Here is a 12,378-nt window from a genome sequence, read left to right as displayed (position 1 = left end):
GTTTTCTATATAAGAAGCGTTTGGCTAACAGGCTCTATCATTCGTACCGATCAGTATTTAGCTTGTACGTCACGGCTGACAAGTCTCGTGTTATGATTGCCATTAGCGTTCGAGGATGATTCAGGATATTTTAGAAAAGTTTTGAGTACATCCTGGCATATTGAAATGATTGAACATTCGATAATAGTTATGAGAGAGAAAAGCAAATGGCAAGAATAACTTTGCTATTTTTGTAGGAAGGAATCGTTAAAATTGATGTCGACATGTCCGCAAAATTCGATGGAATCTTGAAAAAAGTCATATTTAAAAGTCATCGGATGCGCATTTTATTAATTCGAAAAACGAAGTCTTTTTGATATCTATTATAGGGTAAAATTTTTATCGGCGACAGTTTGTGTGTAGTGAAGATGATTTTCATCCACTTCTAGGCATTAAAGTTTGTATAGCTGTTTACACGCTTCGGCTTTTACTAATTAGTAGCAACTACCACTATTTCGCAGGTGGCGCATTCCGTTGTACGCTCTTCGCTCTCTTATTTTTGCCCGCTACGAGCGTCGGCAAGAAATGAGTGTCAGAATTCGTTGGAGGTGTGGGCCCGCCGATGAGAGATACCACCCGGTAATGGTTTATTTAAATCAGTCGACCGGTCGTCCCGATTGCGTCGGCCCCGACGAAAAACCTTGTTAGATCGGCGTCCGCCGTTTGATAGGGAGACTCCCGGCCGGTTAATTGACGATCTCGGGCACTGGGCGATGGAACCGATAAGGCAGGTAACATTGACCCACCGCCGAAGTAAGAAGTAAGGCAAAAGATGTTCGAGAGAGAAGGAAGGACAAACAAGGTGAAAAGGTGGGGTGTCGATCTTCGACGGATCGGCATCTATATCGATCGGATTCGGTAGTCGTTCTCGTGCATTTGTTATGAAATCAGGGGAGAGGATTTTGATCGAAGGATATTAATGTTCCGTCTCTTACAGTAGCATAAGAATTTTTTGATAAGCTTTGCCCTTCTTATGTAAGTATATTAAAAATACAGTTAAAGGAGCAGTTGCTAAGAAATTATATACAGATTTTAAAAATTGATTTATTTAAATAACTCATATGTAACACAAATAATCTGTATATTTATTTTTTATATATTTTTATTGGTTTTAATTGATATTTTGATTGTGACTGATCAAAGTGCAATATATATTATTGAATGTATTAAGAGACTTCAATCGCGAAAATAAATTTTCGTATAAAAATATAGAGTGATCGATATTTCAAGCAATATGACACGTAACAGTCACAGCAGTCCGGCATCTATCCCGCAGTGTCGTATCGGAAGAGGAGAAAGCGGACCGACAAGATGGCGCCTGCGATTTTGATTTACGTGCGACAACAACGCGGCCCCGACGTGGTCCCGCGTGGGCGTCGATGATAAACCGCGAGATAGGCGCACGTGGGTGCATCGGTCGTCGGAAAGTCGAAACGTCTCGCTTCCACCATTTATCACGCGCGGAAACGAGGGGCCACGGGATCGGTCTTGTTTATGGGAGACGCGGTAATAATACGATTGTGCCGAGCTAATGAATGCGCGCGTGCACACATTAATGCAACTGCAGATTATGCATATATCCCGGGTCTGCATCTGCGCGGTCCCTCTTACTCTCTCCCACCATCCCCCCCTCTCTCTCTCTCTCTCTCTCTCTCTCTCTATCTGTCGCCTTGCTTCTCCACGTCGAACTCTCGGTGAATAATGGCCTCACCGAATGTTACGATCTCTCGCGTGTCATTAATAAAGACGTCCCCGTGCCTTTAACAAAGCCGCGCGTTCTGCGAATCTACATCCCGCACTCAACTAATACGAGAGGAGAGTTTCTCACCCACGCGCGTCGTATGTGAGAAACGAGTCGGTAACGTTAAGTCATCCGCGAGGTCATTAACGAAGATTTATCACGCCGATGTTCGACGGATTCGGAACGCACTAAAACACTGCAGACGAAAACTTCTCCACGGCGGTAATGGGCGTTGAATGACAATTTCGCATGTCGAAACTTCCGTGCCTTTTCTCTTTGAAAATGGGTCGACGGTATATTTTCTCGATGTAGCTACCCAGTAGTTTACAATTCGTGGAATTTTGACTCTCTCGGTTAAGAGAAATATCGTGGATTTCTTCTCAGAGATAGATGTATCAACGACATCTCTTTATTTTACGCTTTTCACTTCATGCCTTGTTGTGCAATTAACGATTTCGCGCTAATGAGCGAAATTCATTGATGCAAAAATCGCCGACAGCGGGACGCAAAATTCGCCCGCGGCTTCGTAGCAGATTGAGTGCGATAATTACGTTACGCGGCGCAAATCATGCGGGATTCGCGATTTACTGCCTACGTTTACGGTGCAATTTATACGGTTGAACGTAAATGCGGGGGATTTAATGGATTCGGAATTAGTTACACGCCGTTAGATGGTTGCGTACACGTTAGAGGCTTAGTCGCCTGCTACGACGTCGTTGACGAATTTTCGTGTCGTTTGTGCTGTAAAGCCCTCAGCGAGTTCGCGTAGATATAGGATAAATTTAATTCCGCGTGGAGTTAAATATATCGCGTTATAGGTATTGCAACAATATGAAGATTCTCGCGCATTTTGATTCCGATTTTCAAGAAATTTCGAACAATTTCGTCAATTAAGTATCTACTCATTGTATTTTTAATCAGTTCACAGTTCGATTATTTTTCGCTGAAAATTGTATTATTTTGAAATATTATCAGTATCAATGTAGAAAATGAATGCGAATCTCTTTTAATACTTGCTATTTATGAAATTCTTATTGTTTTAGGTATGATTTTAGTTAGTGTTTTTACGATTTAAAACTTTTATTATAAGTTTGTTTAAAGTTTAACGTGTGTAGTCATATTATTTTTTCTTTATAAGTTTTAATTTTATTAATTTTTATTTTAATAAAAAAAAAATGCCGCCGTTACGATCCATCCGTTTAAGTCATTTATCTTTTTTAATTAACGTTATGTCATATTTTTTTCTCTTTGAAGTTTTGGCCATTTGAAAATAAGTACATACAATATGAAAGGCGCGGCTTCGCGATAACGATGGCGAAAAGTTTACAACGACACAATCTCTTCGAGTTTACTCGTAAAGTTTAATATGCCTGTAATAAAGTCCGACTTTAGAAACTATTTTGCGAAACGTAAACATGTTAATAGAAATGTTACTGACATATGTCGTTTGAAGGGATCAATAAACTCGACTGCATGCGTGGGCGCTCTATCTTTTTTTATTACATAAATATTAAATGTACAACTTTTTTTTGCAAAAGAAAGAAAGATTTTTAGAGACACATATGTGTCGTTTTAAATTTTACATTTTAAACACGCAAGACTTATCTCTTTGGTTCAGGCGCCGACAGTATATGTGCCTAACAAATGAGCGTGTTTATTATCATTTTGGATTGGCTTTCCTAGATTATCGAGTCTCCCTCGCCCTTAATTGGCACATAGAAAGCGTCGTGTAAAACACTCTTAATATATACGAAGAGCGGAAGTGTGCACTTGGCTGATGAGGCCTGAAGATCGGGCCGGGTCGAGAATGAATTACGTGCCACCGAATTAATAAACTTTTTATAAGCATAGAGAAGGGAGGGACTGACCGAGATTCACAGATACGACACGACACTTTTCACAGTCAGCAGAATGATTGGGTCACGAACGCTTCGTTCTTCGGTCGCCTTATCTTATAGCTGACGCGTGTCGGCTATTTTAATTTCTTTGCGTTCTATCAACGCATCATTTGAAAATAGACATTTTTCCCCAGTCGTGAATGTGTATATGAGATTTTTCATATATCAACAATATATGATAAAAAATTGATTTGTTGAAAAAACCATAGACGATTATAATTATATGTTTTATATAGACTACATCAAGATATATTTGATGAATATCTAACTGAAATTACTTTCTTACAAATTCTTTACGTCCGCTTCCGAAGCAAATACTATTTTTATGCGCCGCGCTCTTCGGTAAGATTGCTCGCGTTTTCCTCTCCTGTTTCACGTCCCCGTCATTGCGATTCGGCGTTATCGTAGCTCCGGGACACCCTGTAGACGGGCAATCGAGATAAAAGGAGCACCCAGTGAAATATCGCGCTACCGGCATTATTACTTGTGGTACAGCGGGCGAGATACGTAGGAGCGTGTCCTTATTACAACGTTCCACGCATTATGTCTCTTGATAAGGCAACGCAGCTGATCGAATCGATAAAGAACAATGGCCAGTGATGCCGCCCGGTAGCATAAATCGGGCGCTGCTTTCCCTCCGCGCGCACGTATAGGTTCTAGGTAAGTGTAAAAGAATACAAGATACCGGATACCGGTTGTTGTGTCTCGGAGACGCGGAGGTTTTCACGACAGCACCGCCATTAGCAACGCGAGACAACTCGTGATCTTAATAAAAGTCAGCTTGTAAAAGCCACTTGAAATTACATTCTTCGCGCGATGCGAAAGATACATAAAAGGCTCGTCTCAGATTCGGCCGTGTTGTCGTGAATGAAATGCGAGTGGCCGTACAAGAAAAGATTTCAACATTAACACTAAATACATAACAGTAATATTATTCGTTTGTATATTTTTTAATTTTTTTAACGTTATAGATGAAATTGCAATTTTAAAATAAAGAGCGATTCGTTCACTAATAGCTATAGGATTATCTATGGTTCGTATTTCGTTCACTTTTTAGTCAAAACTGTAAAAAAGAGAAAAGCTTTAAGATTGTATTAACGTCAATCTATATTAGTTGGTTAAATTTTTATTCCATGAAAATTTCACGAGGAAACGAGTTTTGTTCGTAATAGAGAAATCGCATTTGATGGTATAATCCCGTCTGATGGGGGACGGCCAATTATATTTATGGGGAACAAAATGTGTGGCGAAAAGTGTACAAATGAGAACCGGCGAAAGAGTCCCTTGGCCGCGTGTCCATCAGATTTCACATGTCAACTGGCACCCAGGACGTTTGATTTCGCTCCGAGATATTGTCTCTCCATTCTTGAGTGTCCATTCGTAGACCTTTATCTGATGGGACGTATCGATTTTCCACCACGCGATATGTCAAAATACCGATAATCCGCATGAACGGTTCCTCGAGCATGATGCTATTATTATCGGGAAATCTGCTGTCGCGCTTGTTGAAAAAATGGAAAGGGACATCTAATGGCGCGAGATGAAGTTCATGATACGGAATAGAATGTAATACTATACCAGCAAATAATAGTTACAATTCCACAGAAATAAATTTCATTCCAATTTGTTATGAAATATAGACCATCATTTCAATTTATTATGAAAATATGACAAATTTACAATAGAGAGATGGAGAGAAAAAGAGAGAAAGAGGTTCTTATTATTATTTTTACATCAATTAACGTACAGCGTCATTTTAGCATCATTTTTAAATCTTTCTTATTTATATAAAAAAAATTATTACGTAAATTGGGATGGATACATTTAATTTTTAATTTAGTATTGTAATTGGATAGAGATATGTGATACTCTTTTTTTCTATTTGTTGTTTGTTCCAAATAACTCATCTCTAATTTTTGTTCTTAAATAATTGTTTATTAAACCGATTTCCATTTTATCTCTTTTGTTTCTTTCTTACGAAAATAGATCCACAATAAACGACAAAGTCATTATCACGGTACTTTTACCGAGCGCTTGCAATCCACGCTAAAGATTGGCCCATTAACCGAAATATCGATTACCCGGACATTCTCCATCGTCCTCCCATTAATTCGAGTAATCGACTTCCCACGGTGTATTCCCTTGGCTTGATCGAGCTACGCTAAATCGCGGTGTGATCACACCGAACACCTCATTAGTTCTCTTGAAAAGAGAATTATCGATAGGGGATCAAAAGATTAACGGAAGAAGATTGATCTCGATTCTGTCAATCTGCGCTCGATACGTAAAGTTACGAAATTCGTCTGTCGCGAAGAGTTGCCGTAGGTGATGACCGTCTTTTTTTACGCCGCCGAAAGCCCCTTTGCATTCCTACGCGCCCTTCGTTTTTCTTTCGTGCGAAAGGTGATCGATCAAGATCACGGAAACGCGCCGACTCTTCCTGGCCGACATCCGGAAGGAACGATAGGGTTGAATATTTATCAGCGGGCTCCACCCCGGCATATCCGCGGGCACATTGTGACCGCGATATCGCCAGTCTGGCATAAAACATCCTATTATTCGACGTGAAAGCCACCACCCTGGTTCCGTTTTACCGTAACGCCGTCCTTACGCGCGCTTATTTTCCCTTTCTGGTCGCGCGATACGGCGATGAGATACGCTCGCGTAAGGAATAGCACGAGCATTATACCCCGTCAAGTCGCGTCGCGTCGCCTGTGCGCGTCTAATTTTTTTACAACCCCCCGCGCCACGTAGAAGTTTCAAAGAAACGGTCAGCCCATTCGTGTCGGTTATGTGTGGGGCGTACTCTTTTACATGAAGTCACATACAAAGAATACATGCTGTAGGTTTTCTGTGAGATGACTGTGCTTGGGAAAAGGAAAAGTTTTAAAGGACCTTTTGACGCGGAATCGCTGTTGTTGAGTCGCGACAGTTACCGGACGGAAGTTGGATGTTCTGAAAATTATTGGACAGCAGCATTTATTGGATATAAGCTACTTTCTGCAAGGTAGAAATTCTTTTTAGAAAGTATTTCCTTTGCATATGTATCGCATATACGCATATTTTAACAATTTCAATCAAATCCCGAGTTATAGTCGTGCGTTAAGACTCCGATAACATTTGTCACTTCCGCTTTCTGGATTTATATGATATCCATCTTTCCCTTGCGGCTGGGTCTCAGTGTCGCAAGTTGAGAGACCCGCGGAGACCCTTCAGTTGCCTTTTCAATCTCGATTGCATCCTAGTGATTGCCTGACTTGGCGATTTTCGCTTTAGAACGAACCGCGTTATTTTCCGCCAGATATCGCAGGAAAGTGAATTAAGGAAATTGCCTATATATTTAATGTGAGCGATCAGATTTTTGGTTATGCCTTTTCTGTCTCATTCAATGAATTCGTCGAGTGTGCGCATCGATGATATTTTAATCTTATTAAAATATAAATTAGAACGAGAACGCAAATATATTGTTATCATCACTGGATTTTATCAAAGAGCATTTTAATCTATCGAGAATATTTGTAGTTAATTTTCATTCATGTGGTCTTCAAATATATAATTATGATAATATATTTATTATATATGAATGTTTTATGATAGAACATATTAATATTTATTATTATAATATATTCATATACACATATGTTACGAAGAAAATATTTTTGCAGACTATAATTAAGTCCTTATAAATAGCTAATTTTGTCAAACGAAAATGAGAAGTTAATATTTTTAAAAAAGACTTAAAATTTTCAGAGTTCGAATTTCTTATAATTTATACATGTCTGTATCGTCCGTTCTGCTTCTGCGTGTTAAATATTAGTATTATAAAAATGTTATTTGATTATCGAAAGAGTTTAACTTTCCAATCGCTGTTGACAGCGTTTTTTTTTCGCTCGTGCTCGCTGCAGGTGAAACGAGTGTGGAAAGGGCGAAGCTCGTCGAGTGAATGGAGCCACGCGGGGAAAATCCACGAAGGGGAGAGAGCCGTTGTGCGAGTGAGACGTTAATGAGGAGAGCGCGCTTGTGTGTTCGTACGTGTGGGATATGCATTCACTCGCGTACTTACGTGAACTAACTACGCGAGTAGTACCTCGAGCGAGCCAGACCTGTCGCTGAGCTGCGCACCAAGTGGTCGGGATACGTATGTGATCCGACTGGCTCTAGACATTCAGCAGACCGCGCCGTGCGGCACTCTTCATGTGAAATTCACGCCCGTATGAATACGTCTGCGATAACCTTCCGATACTTGAGCGACAAACGAAATTGCTAATTACGTGCAATAATAATTCGCATCGTTGCATTCATTCTTATTTTTTTTTATTTGTCTATTCAGGATTTGTAAGCAGAATATATTCTTTATTACGTCTTGATTTTCCAAGATACTACAATGTTGTATTTTTTTTCCTTCCAGGTGCGACTTAATGACGGTCACGTAGTGGCAAGAAATGCGTCGGAAGGATTTGGTACGTCATTAATTAATTAACTTTAATTTTAAATTTTAATTCTTCGATATAACCAAGAAAGGAATATATGTAATAACAAATTTAAATTAATTCTTATAAAATATCTCGATTTTATCTTAAATTGTCCTCTCTAAAATTTCTGTGTCGCATGAAGAACATACATACATATATGCTACGCTAAATTATGCGCCACTGTACAAAAAAATCAGTCAGAATCGCCAATCGTTAGGCGCTTAGTTAGTTAAAGCTACTTCATATGCCGACAATTTGCAATAATCATGAGTTCGAGAACAACTCTTCACCTTGGATCATCCTGCTAGGCAAACAAAGCCGAGCAAGCGGGGTGTTCTCTTCGCGTTTGCTAGTCAAAAAGTTCTCATGGAAATACTCGGCGTTACTCGGGCCGTTGAAACGGGAATGGTGAAGGAGGAGGTAGGGAGAAGGCGCCAATAATAAAGGCCGCTTTTTGGTTCGATCGAAAACTTTTTTCATCTCACCGGCACCTCCGATCGCGCGCGAGCCCTCTACACTCCTCCTCCCTCCTTTCTCCACCATTCCTCAGCCTCATCCCTGCGCTTCTCCATTCGCGATCGTTCCTCGAAACGAGGAACTCATTATTCGAGAGCTTTGGCTGACGTAAGTGTTGACAGATAAGTGAAAGAGGCGCCAGCGCGGCCGCCGGTAGACGGAATCAATGGTGAAAGGAAAACGCCGAACTCCTACGGCGTTTTAATCAATCTCCTTCTCGTTCTCTCCCTTTCCCTCCTCTCCTCTCTCTCTCTTTCTCCTTCTTTCACCTCTGGTCTTCCTATCTATCGCCTCTCACGTCTTTCGGAGAGCCACATTTTCGTAGCCCGACGCCTGGCTTCCGTTTCCTTTTCTGCTCGTAGGTGAAGGTCCCTTTCACCTCTTCTCATCCACCCTTTCGTGGATCTATCCTGCAGACGGAGAAGGGGGATGGACTCGGTATCTCTCTGAGAACACCGCCACCGTAGTTTGTATAGTTTCATTGAACTTGATGCGGCGGGACAGGGAGCAGAACAGACGAGCTGAGAAGGGTGCGCGAGAGAGGGTGAGGTAGGACGGTGGGATCAGTCTCGTTGCGAGGGTGGCGCGCGGACATTTTGCATGGGCTACAGTTAATCAGCTTCGAGCAGTGACGGAGCTTCTTGGAGAGTCGCACGACGAAGCGGAAGACTGTGTATTTTGCTTATTCGCGCCAGCCGTTTAATTCGAGGATTGCGTAAGGAAAATTCTGAGCGTTGAGAGATAAATTTCATTTCTAGTTGTATTAATTTTATTAATTTTAAAATACTATATTGCTCAAATTAATATGTGAAGGATACAATTTACAAAATTTAGAATTCAGCACTTTTTTCTTTTCCAATAAATAAATGGCGGACATTTTCAAAGAGTTCAATTTTTTATCTCGCATTTCTTGGAAGTTTCTTAGGCTAAAACAACTTTTGCCATTTGACAGATTTGAATTTTTCATTGCTCTATACTATAAATGAAAATTTTTTTTAAAATAATGTTTTTTTATGATAAAATTATTACTTTTTATTACAAGGCGAGGTGGCAGCATAATATTAAGCTCCGAAACTTGCTTAATTTGTATAAAGACGAAAGGGAAAGCTTATTTCGCGCGATACGCGCCCAATCAATCATTCAGCCAAGTCACTGAGTCATGGGCGACCGATGTGGAAGTTGCGGCGGGGTCGGGGGCGTCCACAATCAAATATTCAACAGACGCTGAGCTGCAAAGTGCCAGAAACTCGTCCCGGGCCCGCCGTCGCCGCCGCCATTCCGAAGGCGGCTTCCTCCCTCGGGACGTCGCCCGGGAGAGCCGAAAATCCGACAAGCCTTACCGTCGGCTCAACGCGCGACGTCCGTCGGGAAACAAATCTCGGAAACTTGCCCTTCCCCTCCGATTATTCACCCACTCTTTGCGCAGCACCAGTATTTGGTTCCCGATCTGCGCTTTCGATATTTAAACGTAATCGTACGTGAGAAGGGATGACCAATGGTGGATTCGGAGCAATCTATTGCTCGCGAATTCAATTATCGGAATTGGCCACGGGAAGATGAGTTCGCGCGCGAGATATTTCGTCGCGCCAGAACACCGAAATCGATTTCAGTAAGAAATTTTTATTATTTTCTTGCATTATATGGTATACATATATATTTTATATTATCCTTTTATATTTCGCGTGCTAATATAAGATTATTATTGAGCTTTGTAATATCAAGATATCGATTAATTTTGTACATTGTTTCGTACTTCAGTTTCTCAATTAAGATAATTGCGATATTGAAGATGGAATCGATAGCTTCATTTTTTTTTAATAATTTCATAATATCAAACGGATTATTTCATAATTAAAATTTTTTGAGTAATTAGTTTTAACGTAATTTTTTTTTATTAACGTTAATACTGTTATTTGAGGAAAAATCCCGTGTCGCTTCGGAAAGAGAGGAGAACGTTTTTAATTAAATACAACGTAAGGAGCCTTGAGGTGCGCCGTGGATTTTAGTGACGCCTCGAAACGATGTAAAGTTTTGCGGCGAGCGTTTTAATTAATTTTTGCGAACTTCGATGACCCGCTTTCCCAGTTTTAACTGACACGGACGTTTCCCGCCTAAGGGTTTGACGTACCCCAGAAACGTTGAAGCGAGCATACATTACGTGTAACATATTATACGGTGTGCCTTCTCGCCTACCGAAGAGAGGACGTACCTTGCGGAAATGCGAGAGACGGACAGGGACCGAGACAGAAGGTTAAACGAAAGGGAGAGTTATCACCAGGCTCGTAGAGATTAGCGCTGATGGACAGAGGCAATTGCCGGTATAAATCCCGTGGAGAATCCGGGGAAGTCGCATAAATGTTGGGCAAATTCGAAGATGCGAGCCACCACTAATTTTGGTTTTTAACGATCTTAATTAAAAGTCGCGGTCTAAACGGCTTTAATTAAGCGGCCCTATAAGGGGGTCCGCCATTTTTCATATTCTGCACCCTCGCGCCACCGTGAAACCGATGCCGCGTAATTTGCTCTTCCGCGTGGGCGCTTAATTAATTTTTTGCCGACCGGCGAGATGTATAAAAAAAAAAGGGCGCACGCATATGTACGCGTGTCCTTCTAAGAAGCGTATGTGCGATATGCTTTAGCGGGGAAAAAGGGAGACCGAGGATGCGAGAGCGAAACGGTCAGGTCTCGCGGATTAATCCATCTCGTTAATGAGATTTTTTTTTTTAGCAAGAGGAGGGATTGATGCGCAAAGTATCGTTGTCGTAATTTGAACAGTCGCACGTACATCAAAACTCGAAATAGGAAAAGTTCTAGAACATTGATGTGTTTTATAATTTTAGTATTGTAGATTAATGAATCGAGTAAGCTAAAAATTTTTTAGATGTGCGAAAATTGAATTAGTTTTGGAAAAGCTTAGAAATATTAAAAAATTTAAAAATAATCCGAAAATTCGATCCAGTTACAAACGCGAAAGAGCAGGAGGCAACCCTAGGGATTTCCGCGACGTCACTTGCCTACGCATTATATGCGTATTAGATATGCTCGGATGGAGGAGACGTAGGGGACGGGAGGGGGGGGGGGAGGTGAAACTGGAAGGAGAATTATCGTTCGGGTCGTAGAGATTAGCTTCGCGCAGTCTCGATGGGCAGAGAGACGGACTCCGCTTTAAATCTTACATGAGGGACGTAATGTCAGGGAAATTCAGAGATGTGATCCATTAGCAACAACGGCAGCAAGGCGGAGGGAGGAGAAGAGAGCGCGTGTTCTCCCACGAGAAATAACCGTAATCGCTTTTCTCCCTCTGCATTCTCTTCCATCCTTCCACCGAAACGCGAAAGGCGGGTTGGGAGGGGGGGGGGAGGGAGGAGAAAGGAACCGTGCAGTGTACCTACATGCCGCCCGTATGTGTCATACTTTTACCCGGGATTTTCGAGAGCGTGTCCTCGTCGTATTTATACGTAAGACGTTGTAGAAATGCGTGTCAGAGAGATTCCGAGCTTCGTACCTGAGACTGTTCAATCACTCGCGTTGGATTCCTGCGAAGTACGCTCCAAGGACGATCTGATTGAAAGGGACTAATTATTACTGTTATACGGTAGGAAACGTCCGAGGCCGACGGACTTGTAGTTTCATCTTATACTGTTATTACATTATTACATTTTTATTTTTATGTAGAATATTTTAATTATCTGAGTTGCGATTCGAATTGGCT

General features: G+C 41.2%; 1 protein-coding gene across 1 annotated transcript in view; it reads left to right on the top strand.

Annotated features, from left to right (window-relative positions):
* Positions 1-12,378, top strand: part of LOC105455449 — a 365,202-nt gene that overhangs the window by 59,462 nt on the left and 293,362 nt on the right. Inside the window, exon 5 of the mRNA XM_011698775.1 lies at positions 8,087-8,138. Within this exon, the coding sequence (XP_011697077.1) occupies positions 8,121-8,138 (18 nt within the window). The 5' untranslated portion in view covers positions 8,087-8,120. The remainder of the gene's footprint in view (positions 1-8,086; positions 8,139-12,378) is intronic.

This window comes from Wasmannia auropunctata, unplaced genomic scaffold (genome assembly GCF_000956235.1).
Source record: "Wasmannia auropunctata unplaced genomic scaffold, wasmannia.A_1.0 LD335903.1, whole genome shotgun sequence".
Taxonomy (NCBI): domain Eukaryota; kingdom Metazoa; phylum Arthropoda; class Insecta; order Hymenoptera; family Formicidae; genus Wasmannia; species Wasmannia auropunctata.
Note: the sequence above shows the minus strand (reverse complement) of the source record. Positions and strands in the feature narration are given on the sequence as shown.